Below are 18,470 nucleotides of genomic sequence, written 5' to 3' on the forward strand. Positions count from 1 at the left end.
CTGGTTCCAGTGCAGCTGCTATGCTGGTGGACACACCCTTAACGTGGGGCAATACAAGCTGGATACTTAAAGTTTATGCATATTTACATATTTGATATTTGAATTGTTATGTGAAAAAAGGTCTTACTGATATGTGTCAGTGATCTTATAGGGCAATCCGTGATGTCAGACAACTGCTTTGCTGTCCACATCTGCCGGAAGTCTGGAGTTGTTCTGTCTCAGTCCATGGCGTGCTAGAGTGAAGGGAGCTGCCAGGTCAAGGATGGTATACGGGAATTCTATCCCATCCGCCCCTTAACCTCTCTGCTCACGGAACCCGGTAGCGGGAGGAAATTCGACAACATACGGTGATCGCTAGATAAATAGTCATATTAATGCAGGGGTACATGGTTGAGTAAGTAGCCTCTGACTTCCCCTAATGGTGTGCTACTTCCCCATAATCATATGATTATGATCCTAACCCTCAATACATGAGACTGTTATTCAGTCTAAGGAATCAAAATATAGAGCATTACCAGCATGGTGTCAAACAATGACGTTTGTGGGATTATGGACTTGAAAACATAGCAGCAGGTGTTACATGACAGATTTCAGTGGGAAATTATATGCACTCACAACAACTCTCCCTTTCTCTTTCACAGTGATATGAGAGAACTGACTGTGCTACAACTGAAGGAATTACATTTTCTGCCAAGCCCTCGCCTCAGATTTTCAAAACAATTTCAGAAAGTGATTTGGAATGGTAAAATCATTACAATGGTAATCAAATTCAATTCAAAATATTTACTATGTAATAGAAAGTACTAAACTGGATTTGCTGGATTAATTATCTCTAGATGTAATTTGATATCGAAATTATAAATTAGTGTAGTGATAAAAGCATCCTTCCGAATACACATTCTTGGAATAAAAATTTAAATCTCCCTTCATAAAGGCGTATGTTACTTCAAGGAAATAATGCTGTGGTGACTAGTCAAATACAAGCTTGTTCCTTGTTCATATAAAACATTCCCCATGCCCAGAAAACACGAGTCACCAGTGAAAGTCTTTACATACCCCTTGCACAGTCTTCACATTTTGCTGCCTTAAAATTACATTTAAAAAAGGATGAAATCTCTGGATGAAAATGAATACAAATGTAAAAAACGAAGATGTCTTCACATCCCAGAGTTGATACTTGGTGGAGGCACGTTTAGAAGCCATTACATTAATAAAGTCTGTAAAAAGCAGTACTCACTGTAGTGTTTTTAAGGACTAATGCAGTATTTACTGTAGTGTTGCGGACATGACTGTAGTGTTTACATTTTACTATAGTTAAACATACTTTTAGTACAATATAGTAACTACTGTATTAATGTCCAGCATCATGTTTTGGGTATGCTTGTCACCTGCAGGGACTAGAGAGTTTTTCAGGATCAAAATACATATGAAAGGAGCAAATCCCAGGTAAAAAGTTAGTTTCCCAACCAAATGTAATGAGCTTGAGGAATTTTGACAAAAACAATGGATAAATGTTGCCATAAGAGTTTGACAATGTTGAAAGAATCTTATCCAACATTTTTCACAGCTGTAATCCCTTTTTAAATTGAATTTAAAACAGTGAAATATGAAGATAGTGGAAGTCTATACACCCCTTGCACACTGTATGTCCTGCCATGACATCTGAAGGAGGCCATATACTTCTGTGTGCATAATCAACTATTTTCTCTAGTCTGTCCCTATGCAGAACATAATAAAAGACCATGGAATGAATTATCATCTGGAGAAGTACAATAGAGACAATACATCAGTTCTTGATGCTTTTCTTGTCGACATTTTATTGTTTGGTTTTTACAGAATAATTTCACAAAATGCAATTGTTCGGTAAGAATAGAATTAAAGTTATCACAAACATTTATTGAAGACTGATTCTCTATCAGAGGTGATTAATCTGGGTAGTTAAAATGTCTTGTGGACGAAAGAATGTTCCATGGTGTTCAAAGGCCGCCACTGTAAGGGGTCAAAGAGCATACAACTGAGGTAGCTTTCACCCTAATTAAGTATACATTTTCACAACTTAAATGTTATTGATTGCTTTTCAGATTTGAATCAGTTCCAGATTTATACAGTTACTCACCTGCAGGTTGGGAAGTCCAGTGCATTCCAGCCATCCATGTATTCCTGCATAGTCCGGTTGAGACTAGGGCCCGGGATGTCTCCTGAAGGATTCAGTCTTCCACAAGCTCCACACACCTTGTCAGCCATGTGGGCACTCACTGTCACTATGATCTCCTGAGAGAGGCTGTATGACACCTGAAGGCCTGACATCCTCTCAATCATCACTGTCTTGTCATTAACCTTCACTGAGACCTCATTACTCATCAGGCGTGGTAGAGTCACCTTCTTACCGTTTATCTGTGAACAACATTGAAAGAGAAAGTAACACTGATGGAATAGTAAACCATCTGACAATACTAGATACTGAAGGCAATTGGTGTTATCCATAAACAATATTTAACAATCTATAAATATATATATATATATGAGGTGACTCACCCAAGTTTCATGCTTGCTGTTGACAGTGACGATCAGGTCATTAAAGTAGACGTACACAGCAACAACGCTCTTGAGGCCAGTCTTCCCACAGGCCTGCAAGGCTACCACCACTCTGAACCACTCTTCCACAAGAGCATTGTCACAAACTTTGATGATCTCATAGGCCCCCATGGCTGTGATTGCGCCACTTATTCCATTGAAAAGGGTGAAGGCACCATTAGTCTCCAACAAACACTTTTTGAGATAGCAGCCCCGGTGACCATCCTTGACCTGGCAGCTCTCGTCAGCCTTGCACTTGGTGGCCTCACACTTCACATCACCGGAGGCAGAGCAGGTGCAGAGCTCCTGGCAATCCTCTGACAACACAGACTCACCAATCTGAGGGAGATAAATAGGTATAGTATATTGTTTTTGTGGCAATGTACTGGACAAATACATGAGAGAATCTAGTTTGAGAAACAGATGCCTCACAAGTCCTCAACTGGCAGCTTCATTAAATTGTGCCCGCAAAACACCAGTCTCAACGTCAACAGTGAGGAGGCGACTCCGGGATGCTGGCCTTCTAGGCAGAGTTCCTCTGTCCAGTGTCTGTGTTCTTTTGCCCATCTTAATCTTTTCTTTTTATTGGCCAGTCTGAGATATTGCTTTTTCTTTGCGACTCTGCCTAGAAGGATAGCATCCTGAAGTCGCCTCTTCACTGTTGACGTTGAGATTGGTGTTTTGCGGGTACTATTTAATGAATCTGCCAGTTGCGGACTTGTGAGGTGTCTGTTTCTAAAACTAGATTCTCTAATGTATTTGTCCTCCTGCTCAGTTGTGCCCCGGGCCTCCCATTCCTCTTTCTATTCTGGTTAGAGCCAGTTTGCACTGTCCTGTGATGAGAGTAGAACACAGCATTGTATGAGATCTTCAGTTTCTTAGCAATTTCTTGCATGGAATAGCCTTAATTTCTCAGAACAAGAATAGAGTTTCAGAAGAAAGTACTTTGTTTCTGGCCATTTTGAGCCTGCAATCGAACCCACAAATGCTGATGCTCCAGATACTCAACTAGTCTAAAGAAGGCCAGTTTTATAGCTTCTTTAATCAGAACAACAGTTCAGCTGTGCTAACATAATTGCAAAAATGTTTTCTAATGATCATTTAGACTTTTAAAATGATAAGCTTGGATTAGCTAACGCAATGTGCCATTGGAACAGAAGAGGGATGGTTGCTGATAAATGGGCCTCTGTACGCCTATGTAGATATTCCATACAAAATCAGCCGTTTCCAGCTACAATAGTCCTTTACAACATTATCAATGTCTACACTGTATTTATGATCAATTTGGTGTTATTTTAAATGGACAAAACATTTGCTTTTCTTTCAAAAACAAGGAAATGTCTAAGTGACCCCAAACTTTTGAACAGTAGTGTATATCTAATAATAATGTGTATTTGTGGAACATATTCTTCTATTGTAAAGTAAACACTACACATTGTTGGTGTATGTTCTAGGTAAACCCCACCTTGTATGTGCGTCCTTTGTGGTAACAGCTGCACAGGTCCCACTTAACACAGCCTGTCCCATTGAAGTAGTTGTCTGCATTGCAGGCACAGCCCTCGGCACAGGTGGTGGGGCAGGTGATAATGTCAGAGAGGCCGGGACATGGGTTGGCACAGATCTCAGAGCAGCTCTGGTAGTGGCTGTTGGCAGGACAGTCCAGAGCTACAAATGAATCAATTAAGTGATTAGGCATACAATATTGCGTCCAATCGCAACACTCAATTACTTCAGACTTCAGGAATCAAAATCACCTTTATTCACCAAATTTGGTGAATTTGACCTGATGAAATGGTGCTGAAAACAATCATCAGAATATACAGACTGAATATATGTACAAAAGAAAGCCAAAGCCAAATGTGTCCCAATCCACAGACTTCTAAATACTTACGACAGAAGGTTGCTGTTCTCCAGTTACTGATGTTCACCCCAAAGTCCTGGCAGTCAATCATGTACGCTGATATGCTTTGACAGAGAACCTTACGGTCTCCCTCAGACAAGCAGACATCATAGACACAATCTCTGAAGTAAGAGGTGGGGTCTATCACATTGTGGCAGGCGACGAAGGGACCTTGAGGGTTTGTGATGATGCTACAGTCAGCCTCAAATATGAGTTTCTTCTTTGCCTCACACTTGGGGCAGAAGTCTCCGCTGCAGCCATCCTCACAAACCACATGTGGCACACTGATCTTCCAGGCTGCGCCAAAGGTCAGGAGGTCCTTGGTTAATTTCCCATCAGGCAGTTGAAACTCATCATTCTTGTTATCGTTGAAATTGCCACACAGACCACAGGTCTTGCCCCGGTAGTTGCCAGGGACGGTGACAATGATGTGGTACACAAGGTCATAGGTGACTCTCAGGCCGAAGTCTGTTGTGATGACATCATAGGTGCCCTCTTGGTAGGCCTGCACTGCTCCATTGTTAAGATTCACAGGGAGGCTCATCATAATTCCATTTACCTGGATGAATGGCATATCAAATGTGACCATAACAAATGGCTAGTATCAAGCCTCTTCTAATTATATGCACTAGGTTAGTTGTATACTTTATGACCTCTTATTGTCTTAAAGTGATTACGGAATTGTCTCATGTTAATTAATCAAACACAAAAAAGAGTATGTGTGCATTTGTCATACAGTCAAATGAAATACTAACCATTATCATTCCTGCTTGATTCTTCCTTAGAACCAGGGTATTACCATAGACTTCTACAGCCACAAGCTTGGCAACAGACACCTTTGGATTATTTGACATGGCGTACCACTTCTCATTCTCCACCACAACAGAGAAGGGGTTGAGGCGTGTGCCCTCTAGATAGCAGCCTTGAGCTGCAGTGTAGGTGCAGGTACCTTGGAAGTCATATAAGCTGTTGTCAAAGGTCTTGTAATGTGGGTCACCTGAGATGGTGCAGACTCCCTTTCCAACAGCCTGGCAATCCCTGACACCGTTCTTCACCTCACACGTCTCATGGGGGCCACAGCTGAACTTCACACAATTCACCTGGTAAATAACATAACACATACATAATTAAGCCATGAAAATATCCTTCACATCAAAACTTTTATTGTTTAGATGTATAGCTTAACACTTGATTTGATCAAGGTCAAACATGTTTCTTTGCTCAAATATTTAAATGTTCAACTAAACCATACATTGTTTCAAAATGTTAATACACATACAGCTTCATTTGAAGTATTTACAGAATTTAAACAAAAATACAGAAAATGGACCAAAAGGCAAATATATGACATTAGGCATACCTTACTAAGATCAAAGTAAACCTACCTTGCCATTGCATGTGCACTCCTCCTGACAGAGCCCATTGGGATGGAAGACTTGGCCATTTTTGTAGTATCTATCATTGTAAAGACAACCACATTGCGACAGGGGCACACATTGGTCTCCACTGAGAATGAAACCAGCATCACAAGCCCATCCTTCCTGACACAGAGTCTTACAGCTGGTGGGGGCAGACATGCTATTACAAGTAGCAGGGCAGCCATTTGCACAAATCTTATAGTGACTATTCGCAGGGTGTTTGAACTCTGGAGATAAATAGAATTAATGAACATTTGATTAGTGCATTTTGGGCAGCAACTGAATAATAATACTGATATAAGTTCAATTTGAAAATTGGAAAGTCTGACTCACCGCAGAAGTCTTTGGACCTCCATGCAAAGACCTCAGCTCCATTCTGCTGGCATGCTGCAGTGTACGTTTGGAGGCTACTGCAGAGTGTGTTCTTGTTGCCATTGTTAAGGCATACATCGTAAACACAGTCATCGAAGAAGCTGCTGGGGTCCACCTTGGCGTGGCAGTTGCGGAAGGGTCCTTTGGGGTCTCGGATTTTACCACAGAACTCATTGGTCTCAAAATTCTCTTTCTGCGTGATGTCACAGTTAGGACAATGGTTCTTGTCTTTACAGCCATGGACGCAACCAGGGATCTCTGCAACTCTCCAGCTCTGACCTAACTCCTCTGGAGTGGCGGCTTGCTTTCCATTCTTCATCTGCATGTCATCGTTGAGTTTGAAGTTGTAGTTACCACACATGCCACACATTGCACCAGAATAAGTGTGGGGGATGGTGACAAATGATGTGGAGTGCCAGTCGTAGGACACTTTCACCCCAAAGTCAGTGTGAATCACTGCAAAGCCACCACTCAGGTACACTTGCACCTTACCTTTCAGCAGTTTGACTGGGAGGTTGGTAAGCTCTTCATCTACCTGAAGAGAAAATGTAGAATATTTGAATATGGGTGGAATGGATGAATCAAGAAGAGATACAGATATATCTATTTACAACAAACAGTAAATAATTCAGCGATAAGGACCGAGGAGGTGTGGTATATGGCCAATAAACTACGGCTAAGGGCTGTTCTTATGTACAACGAATCGCGGAGTGCCTGGACACAGCCCTTAGCCGTGGTATAGTGGCCATATATCACAAACCCCGAAGTGCCTTATTGACATTATCAACTGGTTACCAAAGTAATTAGAGCAGTAAAAATCCATGTTTTGTCATACCCGTGGTTTATGGTCTGATATACCATGGCTGTCAGCCAATCAGCATTCAATGTTCGAACCCCCCAGTTTATAAGAGTGAATATATCCCAACATAACTCACCAGAACTAAACCTTTGTGCTCTTTACTGATGATAATGGTGTGTCCATAAACAACAACCTCCACCAACTTAGTGCTGGACCCTGCTTTTTTACCACGGCCATCATTTTGCACTAGGACATCAAAGTGCTCAAGGGCTTTGTTGTTGGTGCAAACGCCAGCCATCTGATACACACAGGTACCCTGGAAGCTGTAATGGTGGCCATCGAAGGTGCGGTAGTGTGGGTCACCAGACACCATACATGTGGAATAGGCCATCGGGTGGCAGTCTCTCTTCCCATCAACCATCTGGCACTCTTGCCCAAGAGGACAGCCAGTGCTCTTGCATTCCATTTTCAAGGTGGATGAGTTGCAAGTACACCTCTCGATGCAGTGCTCATCAACCCAGAGGGATGCTCCAGCTTTCACAAAGCGATCATTGTACAGGCAGCCACACTGTGACTTGGGAACACACTTTTTTCCATTAAGCACATAGCCCTTGTCACACGTACAGCCCTTCACACACCTGGTTTTGCACATGGAGAGACCTTCTGGCTCGTCACAGGTGGCAGGGCAGCCCCTTCCACACACCTCATAGTGACTGTTCTTTGGGCATTCGGGGGCATCTTTTGGGAGGATTAAGGGCAGAAATTATAAGAAAAGTATGGTTACACTGTCACAGCTAGTGTTCACCAGTCACCCTCGGGAGAATCCCTGTTGCTTGATACAAAATATGACACATTTGATTGACATACCTGGGTTACCAGAGGCAGGGGATCCATAGCCATTGGCATAAGCCCCACCAATGCTGTAGATAGCGAATGGGGAGTTTGTGTGGGCTATCTGGTGGAAGCTAGCTCCAGTACCATACAAGACTTCAGCCCATGAGTACTCGGTTCCGTCCACTTTGTGCCACTCGATGTTTAAGGGCATTGGGAGCTTGTCTACCGTGAACCCACCCAGGTCCTTGGTAAGAGCCACCATTATGAACATGTTGTGGAAGCCAGCTTGCCCTTCTAGAGAGTATGAAGTGCTGAATTGATCAGTTGGTAGAATGGTGAACAGAAAAGGGTCGTAGTATTGCTTCTTTCCTACGTCACCTCCGTTGAACTCATACAGGACCTGAATGCCTTTGTCAGCACTCAAGTAATAGGAATTTGGCCAGGTGACAATGAGCTCCAACGATTGTCCTGGGAACATTGGTAGTGTAAGGAAATCGATACCAGTTTGAATGACTTTGACTTGAGTGAACTGAGATGTTTGGATATAAATACTATCATATCTGTTGATGTCTTTATGGAAAGGCAGTGGTGCAACAATGAATTCCTTCCCCCAACTCTTAACGGGCTGGAGCTGCTCATAGACGTGGTTGCAGCCAGTGTATTTCTTAGTACAGCTGTGTCCTGAGAGAACTCCTACTGGAAACTTAGAGATCACTTTGGTGCTACTCAGATCAAACTGGCTCTGAATCTGTACACTCTCAAAGGGCAAAAGATCGATTGTCAGCTTGCTGCCTGCAAAATACTTTTGCCTTTGGAATGTCACCGGGCCAGTCAGATAGACCTCAACCCCAAAGTTCTTCTCTTTGTAGTTGATGATGGAAAACTCTTTGGAGAACCTATCACCAGCGGTCGACATGGGGGTGAAGATGAAGTACTCTGTTCCCCAGTCCTTCACGGGGTAGACAACAGAGGTGTCAGCAGTTTCCTTTTTGTAGTTGAGTGACAACACTGTGACCTCCTGGGAAGCTTCGATCAGGACAGTGGGGAGGTTCTTTTTACTGCCAATCATCTCTACTCCTTTGGGTAGGTCAAAGGACACGCTTTTACCAGGGTCAACTGTCTTCTCATAGACCTTCCCAAGGGCAGTTACCTTGACCTTAGTGGGTTGGAGGGAGGTGGGGGGAGATGCCACTTCAATCTTAAAGCTTGAGCCTTTATAGTCTTCAATATAATTTTGCATGAAGGCTGTGGCAAACTCTTTCCCTGCCGGCCCAGCAGAGCAAAGTCCTAGAAAACAATGTTTCAAAAATGTTCATAAAATCTACGGAAATTGTTTTCAGTTCACTAAGGATAATAATTATGCAAGCCATCAACATCACACTATCTATTTTTGAGGCAACATAAATTCTGAAGGTAAAGTTAATAGTACGGTTAATGCTACATAGTTACAGAATGACAATATTATGATTTAGTTAGGGAAAAAACCTTTGTTATCTGACTCAGTTTAGCTTGAAGACAAAGACAACCTTGGTCATTTTCAGGAGAAAAACAACAAAATTACTACAGTTTACTATAAAATTCCGTAGTAAAGTGTAATACAGTATACCATAGTATACTTCACACTGTAGTATCCCTAGATCATGTGTAGAACTTAGGGACAGTTTGAAATTTACTGGGGGGAGAGGCAGGTCCAACTCAAGGTGTCATCCCCCCAAAAATGCATCCCCCCAAATATTTCCACATGACCCTCCCCTTGTACTGTAAAATAAAATTAACACCCTCCTCCTCATATAATTAACTCAAAATAATGTTGACAAGAACACATAACAATAACTGTAGCGATCCTGTGTTTATAAATGTTGGTATGACTTTATGCTTTTGTGGCACAGTAGACCCCAGACAGGGCTACGGGCAAGAAGCTTGAGTGTTCACCAACCACCACAGACGAGCTCATTCTTCCTGTCTATTTCTGTAAGTACAGACGCTGGGAGACGAGAAGCAAGCACAGGGAGTGAATAGTTTATGATTAAACAGACAGGAAACAAAACACAAACAGTGTCTGGACAAGGGACACATAACGACAATAATGCTGACTCTGGAAAGAAACTGAGTAGGTGACAGATATAGGAGAGGTAATTAATAACATCATTGAGTCCAGGGGAGTCCGATGAACTGTTGATGCACGGAACGATGGTGGCTACATGCACCAGAGGGAGCGGGAGCAGATGTGACAGTACCCCAAGCCCCCCCTCCCCTTCTAGGGGCGCCACCTGGCGTCCTACCTGGGCAAGCCTGACAGGCTGGCCGAGGCACAGGAGCCTGACAAGCCGGGTGAGGTGCTGGAGTCCTACAATCCGGCTGAGGCGTGGAAACCTGACGAGCCGGCTGAGTCATGGCGTCATAGCCTGCCAAGCCAACCAAAGCTTGATAACCTCTTGCACCAACTGAGGTATGGGAGCCTGACGAGCCAGCTGAGGCATCCCCGGTTGCTTCGGCAGTGGCACCCGGACCCGACGTCACCAACAAAAACTAAAAACTCCTGATGCTTCAAATAGTGGAGTCAGCATTTTGTAAGGATAGACGCTAGGAGACGAGAAGCAAGTACAGGGAGTGAATATTTAATGAATAAACAGAGAGGAAACAAAACACGAACAGCGTCGGACATGGGAAACATAACGACATTAATGCTGACTCGGGAAAGAAACTGAGGAAGTGACAGATATAGGGGAGGTAATTATTAATGTGATGGAATCCTGGTGAGTCCATAGAAGCACTTATGCGTGTAACGATGGTGACAGGTGTACATAATGATGAGTAGCAATGCCGGCCTCGAGCACCAGAGAGGGGGAGCGGGTGCAGACGTGACAGTTTCATTACACTGTGACCAATGATCAGCTAGGGGGAAATCAGATTTTCTACATATTCATAATTATATAAAATATATGCAACACATTTTCCACCGAAGGTTTCTGTGCCATTGCCCCACACAACCAATTAACAAAGCAAACCGACTTTGGGCACTTCAATACCATCGATTGCTTGTTCAACACCAAAGTAGTAGACTGTTAATCTGGATAAAGAGAAAATACATCCCTCCCTACTAGAGCTGGCCCTATTTTGGTCGACTGAGATTTCTTTATTTAAGCAGTCTCAAACAAATATATTTTTTCATAGTGCACAAGACACCAATCTGATTTGCGCCTGTCTCAGTGGACTAATCCATTGTGGAGGCTGTAGGGGTGGCACAGTCCATCACTCTAAGACATGTGCTACTGAAATTGTATATGGTTATATTATGTAAGAACAATGGTGCAACTAGGGTTGCAAAATTACTGGAACTTTCAGTAAATTCCCTGGTTTTCCCAAAATACAGTTTAGAGGTGAACCTGAATCAGGATGGAATAAACAGGAAATCCGGAGTCTTCCAATTAGTATTTTTGGAAAACCAGTGAATGTATAGAACATTCCTCGAATTTTGCAACCCTGGGTGCAACACTAACACCCGCGTTAGATAGCGGTCGCTGTCCGCAGTTCTGAAACATAGCTTAATCTTCTATGCGCAGTTGAATTGGTACCTTTTCCTAGATCATGTTGCTATGTGCATAATGGAAAAGTTAACCAGTATATTGGTGTTGAGAACAATGCGGCGGAGGCAGCAGTCGAGTGAGAAGAAAAAACAACCCTTGCCTTGTCTAAGAAAAGTGAGGAGAGAGGAAAGCCCATCTTAATTAGGTCTGTAATCAATAGCCTAACGGTTAAATGTGCCTGGCTTTATAAACAATCCATATATATCTACAGAAATAAGACAAATCCTATTTCTGTTGCCTTTTGAGTTGTGAGCTCTAAGCCTCACGCAACTCCAACATGTTGAATAAAGCAATTTTACAATTTCGGCTGTTTTGAATCTTTGCCATGCTGTAAGAATTTTATTTTTTTAGTCATGGACAGCCGCACTCCCTACCTTGTAAGCTTACCCAGTATCTAAGGCTTGGCTTGACAATCTCACAATGTCATTAAACTTCTTGGTGTTTGTAACAGATGTCTCTGTCCATTCATCACATTGATGCTGCACAGCTTAGGAATGATTGTTTTTATCAGTTAACAAAATACATATATAGACAAAGATTTTAAAATGTGACTGGGATTGCACAATAAAGTCAGGGACTTATTACCATTGTCAAATTTTTTACATAAATATATACAATTAGGCTACAGAGATAGACACATTGCAGAGATACAGACAAAAAAATATGCTCAACCTCCAGATAAGAATGAGGGGGGGAGTTTAAATAGAATTCTTTCAAGCTTGTTTGTCTGGTCTGTAGCTATCGGCTATTCTTTAGATGCTTGGGGCTGCTGGTGAACCATGATGTGCAGGTATAATCAAATTGATACTGGACTAGCGCACTTGCCATAGTCTTTAGGGTGTCTACAGCTAAGTTTCCATCCAATTGGAGACACATTTTCATGTGAATATTCTAAAATATGTATAAAAGCATTATATATATTCCAGAGTTTCTGCTAGACAATGTGACCGTGAAGATTTTAATTTACTGGATATTTGAGAAATGTACATCCTTTCAGATCCGACCTGGCACAGCCAGCGCCGTCAATAGACAAGGGATATTAGCACATTTAATTGTCCTTTAAAAACAGCCTATAACAACACCAACAAAAATCCTTGCGTTTTGATGTGTAGCATATGCAAAAGTTTATAGCCTAGGCATAGGCCTATCGGCTTACAGTGTATTCTGAAAATATTCAGACCCCTTCACTTTTTCCACATTTGTTACGTTAAAGCTTTATTCTAAAATGTATCAAATAAATACAAATCCTCAACAATCTACACACAATACCCCATAACGACAAAGGTTTTTTGACATTTTTGCAAATGCATAAAAAAAATTAAATACTTTAGTATTCAGACCCTTTGTTATGAGACTCAAAATTGAGCTCAGGTACATCCTGTTTCCATTGATCATCCTTGAGATGCTTCTACAATTTGATTGGAGTCCATCTGGGGTAAATTCAATTGATAGGACATGATTTGGAAAGGCATACACATGTCTATATCAGGTCCCACAGTTGACAGTGCATGTGAGAGCAAAAACCAAGCAATGAGGTCAAAGGAATTGTCCATAGAGCTCCGAGACAGGATTGTGTCAAGGCACAGATCTGGGGAAGGGTACCAAAAAATGTCTGCAGCATTGAAGGTCCCCAAGAACACAGTGGCCTCCACAATTCTTAAATGGAAGGAGTTTGGAATCACCAAGACTCTTTCTAGAGCTAGCCGCCCGGCCAAACTGAGCATTCGGGGGAGAAGGGCCTTGGTCAGGGAGGTGACCAAGAACCCGATGGTCACTCTGACAGAGTGCCAGAGTTCCTCTGTGAAGATGGGAGAACCTCCCAGAAGCACAATTATCTCTGCAGTACTCCACCAATCAGCCTCGATGGGAGAGAGACCAGACAGAAGCCATTCCTCAGTAAAAGGCACATGATAGCCCGCTTGGAGTTTTCCAAAAGGCACCTGAAGGACTCTCAGACCATGAGAAACAAGATTCTCTGATCTGATGAAACCAAGATTGAACACTTTGGCCTTCGTGCCAAGCGTCACATTTGGAGGAAACCTGGCAGCATCCCTACGTTGAAGCATGGTGGTGGCAGAATCATGCTGTGAGGATGTTATTAGCGGCATGGACTGGGAGAATAGTCAGGATCGAGGGAAAGATGAATATCTCTGGAGAGACCTGAAAATAGCTGTGCAGCGACGCTCCCCGTCCAATCGGACAGCGCTTGAGAGGATCTGCAGAGAAGAATTGGCCTGTAGGTTTCCACTGTATGATATTAATCTAAAAATATATAGCCTACATAAAGAAAGAGAAGCTTAGGCCTAGTCTCAGAGAGAGATAGAGATATGCTGGTGGCATGCTACATACAACACCGACATGCATTACTTTGTTAGATGGCTACTGTGTCTGCTACTCAGAAATAGATGTAGGCTTCAGAAGGCGTCTATAATTCATTCATTTATCAGAAAATGTTGTATAACGATAAGCATTATATTGTTATCAGCTTTGTATTTTTCGGGGGGCAAAAAGACGGAAATTAGGTCTATCGGCTAAGGGAAACCCTGGACCATTTTCCTATCAGAATTGTGTTTCCATCAAATTGACTTGTTGCAGATAAAAGTCTGTGCGTGAATATGTAGTCCGCATAAACATTTATTTTGAGGTTAAATTCCCACATACCGAATAAAAAATACAAGTTAAATGGGTTTCCATCGCATTATCACCTCTGTGCCTACTGATGGTTTTGTCACAAAAAATGTTGTTTATAGGTAGTCTATACTAAATGTGCCCACTCTGGTATTGGTATGTGCACTCTAGCCAACAGTTCCCAGATACAGTGGAGGTATAGCCCACTACATGATGAGATTATTATGGACAAAAGTGCAAGATTACTTTTATTGCCAAATGGCAGCCAAGCATCGATTATCATTCACCATAATAAGACCCTAGATATTTATTGGAAAGGAGCATCAACCTCATCACTGTGCACTTTCACCACCCTGTGAAATTCATCATAATTTATTTAATCTGTAGCTTAACAACCTGCATGCTTTCTCATGATGTTGTGGCATTTTTCTTTATCTGACATGTAGGCTACTTTACGCTAATCAATGTCAAGCCATTTTGATGAGGATGAAATTATATTTGGGATGAATGTGCGCAGGCCTTGAAGAGACTTTTGAAGTAGCCTAATCAGATTAAAACATTGTGACTGGTTGTGTTATGCCATATATAAAACGTAATACAATTTATAAGTTAAATGATAAATATTTAGGCTATATTGAAGCGTTGGTTCTAGGTGCGCAAAGAATAACCGCTCAGATTGGAGAGGAGACAGGGCATGTGTTAAGCTTTCCTGAATAAATGGGCCTGCTGGAGGCATATGTGGCCACATTATTATAGAAGGACTTGGGAGAATGATGATCTGCAACAGACAGAGTGCATTATCAGAAGTAAAAATAGAGCCAATACTTTCAGACTGCTACTGTGCCTTATCTGTTGAGAGTATACTCACAACTGATCTAAAATGAGTTATTCAAGTTATTCCAATTTAATTTTCAATGCAGCCTAGAGTAGAATGTTGTACTTGCTTGAAAACAATAATGCTATTATTCATTGCATTGTAGTGTTGTAGGCTAGTCTAGGTAGGATAATTGTATTGTCCATAAACAACATCAATAGAGGAGATTTGAGCTGTGTGTCACATCTTGACTGTTCTTTCATGCACAATGATGCACCTGGCCTCTCCACTGCCTATCCTTATTCCTTTGGGTTCTTATGGAGTCATATTACAATTCATGCAGTTTTGAATGCGTGGTATGATTGCTAGTTAGCCTATTGAAGATCTGGACAAACAATCCACCTACCACTATTGTTACTATGAATGGTTACTATGAGTGCAGGATAGACCATTAGACAGGTAGACTATAGTGACCTGTGGTATAGTAAAAGTTAGCACATGGAAAAGCGTAGTGCGTAAGGAAAGTACTAAACACCTTGATAAAGGGGAGACACATGCAAGTAAAACCTGCAAATACCAAATGTAAACCCGGGGGAAAAATGCACTACGCTCCCCTGTACCCAAATACATTTTAAAAATCCCCCCAGAGCAACAAAAAAAAGTTTTACAACCCACCCTATTTTGGATCACCCCTCTTCCCCAGTAGTAAATAGCTATCTGTCCCTTACTATCTAATTTTGTAGAATACTATACTACACACTGTAGTATCCCTCGATCGTCTAGTGCTGTTGGTAGGCTGGACACACAGCATTTTCAACCATTCTTTTTTCGGATAATAACTAGTTCATTGCATCCACCGTGGGCCCAGTTTCATAATATTCCCATATGCACAGGTGCTTGCAGTAGTTTTGAAGTAATCCAGAAAAAACAGGCCTTATTTTAGGGCGTTTTTCACCCTAATTAGTTTTCAACCTAATAGTTCTATTGAGCACTGTGTCACCAACTCGCCTTCCAAACGTTCTATTCCCAGCTTATTGTTCTACGTCACAATGCCTGTTTGGTATTGTTGGCAATGAGATCTGCCCACGTTGCTGGTAGTTAAAATATTAATAACAAGTTAAAGAACTCTGAGGTCGTCCCATTGTTTACTATAGGGAAATATAGGTGTGTCTGTCTATTTTGCCAAATATCTCACAATATGTATATTTAGATTTTTTCAAACTGGACACCATTTTAAATATGAGAATCTCCCCCTTTCTAATTTTGTAAGGCTGGGCAGCGTACTCTGTTGTCATCAAACGCTAGCCCTGAAATTACCTTTTGCCCATGGAACGCTGAGCTCCCCACATTGTGAGGCATGCTGGCTGGTATATTTCGCCAAATATCTCCAATGTGTATATTTAGATTTGTTCAAGTCGGACACCATTTTAATCAGGATAATCTCCTCTTTCTAATTACATAAGGTTGGGCAATGAACTCTGCTGTCATCGATCGCTTGACCAGAAATAGTCAAAAGTTTTAATATTTCTCTACTTCCTCTTCATGCAGACATAAGCACACTTGGTACCATCGAGGTGCGGATGTTTACTTTCTATACAAGTTGTTATTTTTCGTCCTAAGAACAGATTGTTGTGGTAAAATAAAAACATTGACATTTTTTGGTGCGATTTTGGCGAAATGGAATCCTAAGTGTCACTCCAATCAAAACAGGCTCTGCGAACGTTCTATTCCATTCATTGCTATGGGCTCTTGCTAGTGTTCCAGCTTAGCCAACGTTCTTTTGCCATTTTTCAGCCTTGGGTGAATTTTGACTCGTTCTATTGTCCAGCCTACTGTAGGGCAGCCCCCGAAGTGACTCTTCTTATTAACACTCCTTGCAAAAGTTTTTATTGTCTTCTCAGGAATTCAGCCTTCTCTGTGTTGATCTCACCAACCCCCATAGTCACACCTCTGGGTAGCGGAGGTTCTGTTGTGATTACATAATGTAGATATCTGATTGGAGGTTAACCTTACAGGAATACTATCATGTCAACACCTCAGATTTTGAATCCAAACATCTCATGTTATAAAGGCTGTTAGTTTCATTGCCTCTTGCTCTTTTTTGTTCCTGAACTACTATGGTGAGATTCTCTCTCTCTCTCTCTCATCATGTGTAGTACTACTATATAATATAATTTAACATACTTGCCACTAGAAATGTGTTCATTTGCCGGTAGAAATGTGTTCAACATCCACTGAAGTAGCTTGCAAGTTTACTACCTACAGTAGTTGCCGAGGTAACCAAACAAACATATTTCCTAGTTTAGCTAACCAAAACTATCAGTCCTAGCTTGCTATTATTAAAATATAATTCAACAATACCAATATTGTTTTCAATTTGACTTTTATGTTCAAAAGCAGCTCAAACAAAACTTGGAAAAATGTACTATAACCATTGAATTCATGTAAATATCCTGTGCGTTATATACTGTAGGTAAATAATGCACACTCTAGAAAGCCCTTCAAACCAATCAGAAAGGAATACGCCACAATTCCATGGTATAATTAAGTGATAAGGCCTGGGGGGGTGTGGTATATGGCCATTATACCACAGAGTAAAAAAAGAAGAAAAAAAAAGATTATACCATGGCATTGTTGAATACTTTTTTCTGATTGACTTGAAGGGCTTTCTAGTGTGTTCAGTATTTCCAATAACGCACTGTATATTTGCACGGTAAATAATCTGGAAAATAATGCAACTCCGTGGAAGTTGCATTATCTCACTCTGTTACCGCGTCGTGGAACACACCTTCCACGTCGTTCATAATTTTCCATAGAATGCATAGCCCCTCATTGATTATCCCCTCATATACCAAGGCTAACGGCTGTACCTTAACGCAACAAGGTGTGCCTGGAAAAAGTCATTAGCCATGGTATATTGACCATATACCACAAACCCCCAAGGTAGCATATTGCTATTATAAACTGGTTGCCAACGTAATTAGAACAGTAAATAGTTTTTTTTTGTCAATTGTGTATATGGTCTGCTGTACCATGGCTTTCTGCCAATCACCCTTCAGGGCTCGAACCACCCTGTTTATAATACAGTATTCTACAGTCATGTCCGCAAAAAATTACTTGCTCACTATCTAGTACTTACCAGTAAGCAGCAGAACCACGAAGCATTGCAGTGACCCCTTCATCCTTACGGCCCAAAGAAAAGTACAAATGGTTATCCCTTGACACCACACAACAACCTTTCTGTGAGAAGGACCGGAATGTATAAGCAGTAAAACATCTAAAGGGCATGCCAAATGGATTCTACATATGGTAGACTAGTGTAAAGACAACTTTAGACACATCAGAAACACCCCAAACATAGTATTGTCAAGGGAAATGAGTAATACAATTATTTTTCTACAAACTTACAAAAAATCTGAAATATCTTACCTGGATGACTGGCTTGATGGGCTCCTGGGTGCATGCCTTATATTTGGTTGGGCTTCCAAATAAGAGCGAATCAGTAAAGAGGTGCCAGCTGCCAAGACACCTGCCAAGACAGGTG

The 18,470-nt window shown here is 41.6% G+C and overlaps 1 protein-coding gene across 1 annotated transcript; it reads right to left on the minus strand.

The window, feature by feature from the left end:
• Window positions 1-1,790: 1,790 nt before the first annotated feature.
• On the minus strand, window positions 1,791-18,470 carry LOC115128183 (IgGFc-binding protein-like). The gene is made up of 12 exons (XM_065017656.1): window positions 18,356-18,470; window positions 18,066-18,109; window positions 7,931-9,184; window positions 7,200-7,801; window positions 6,226-6,799; window positions 5,860-6,119; window positions 5,230-5,574; window positions 4,466-5,033; window positions 4,040-4,239; window positions 2,536-2,913; window positions 2,117-2,394; window positions 1,791-1,989 (listed from the first exon to the last, which is right to left on the minus strand). Exons 2-12 carry the CDS (start codon window positions 18,106-18,108, stop codon window positions 1,977-1,979), a joined length of 4,515 nt encoding a protein of 1,504 aa, XP_064873728.1. The 5' UTR covers window position 18,109; window positions 18,356-18,470; the 3' UTR covers window positions 1,791-1,976.

This window comes from Oncorhynchus nerka, linkage group LG4 (assembly GCF_034236695.1).
Source record: "Oncorhynchus nerka isolate Pitt River linkage group LG4, Oner_Uvic_2.0, whole genome shotgun sequence".
Classification (NCBI taxonomy): Eukaryota; Metazoa; Chordata; class Actinopteri; order Salmoniformes; family Salmonidae; genus Oncorhynchus; species Oncorhynchus nerka.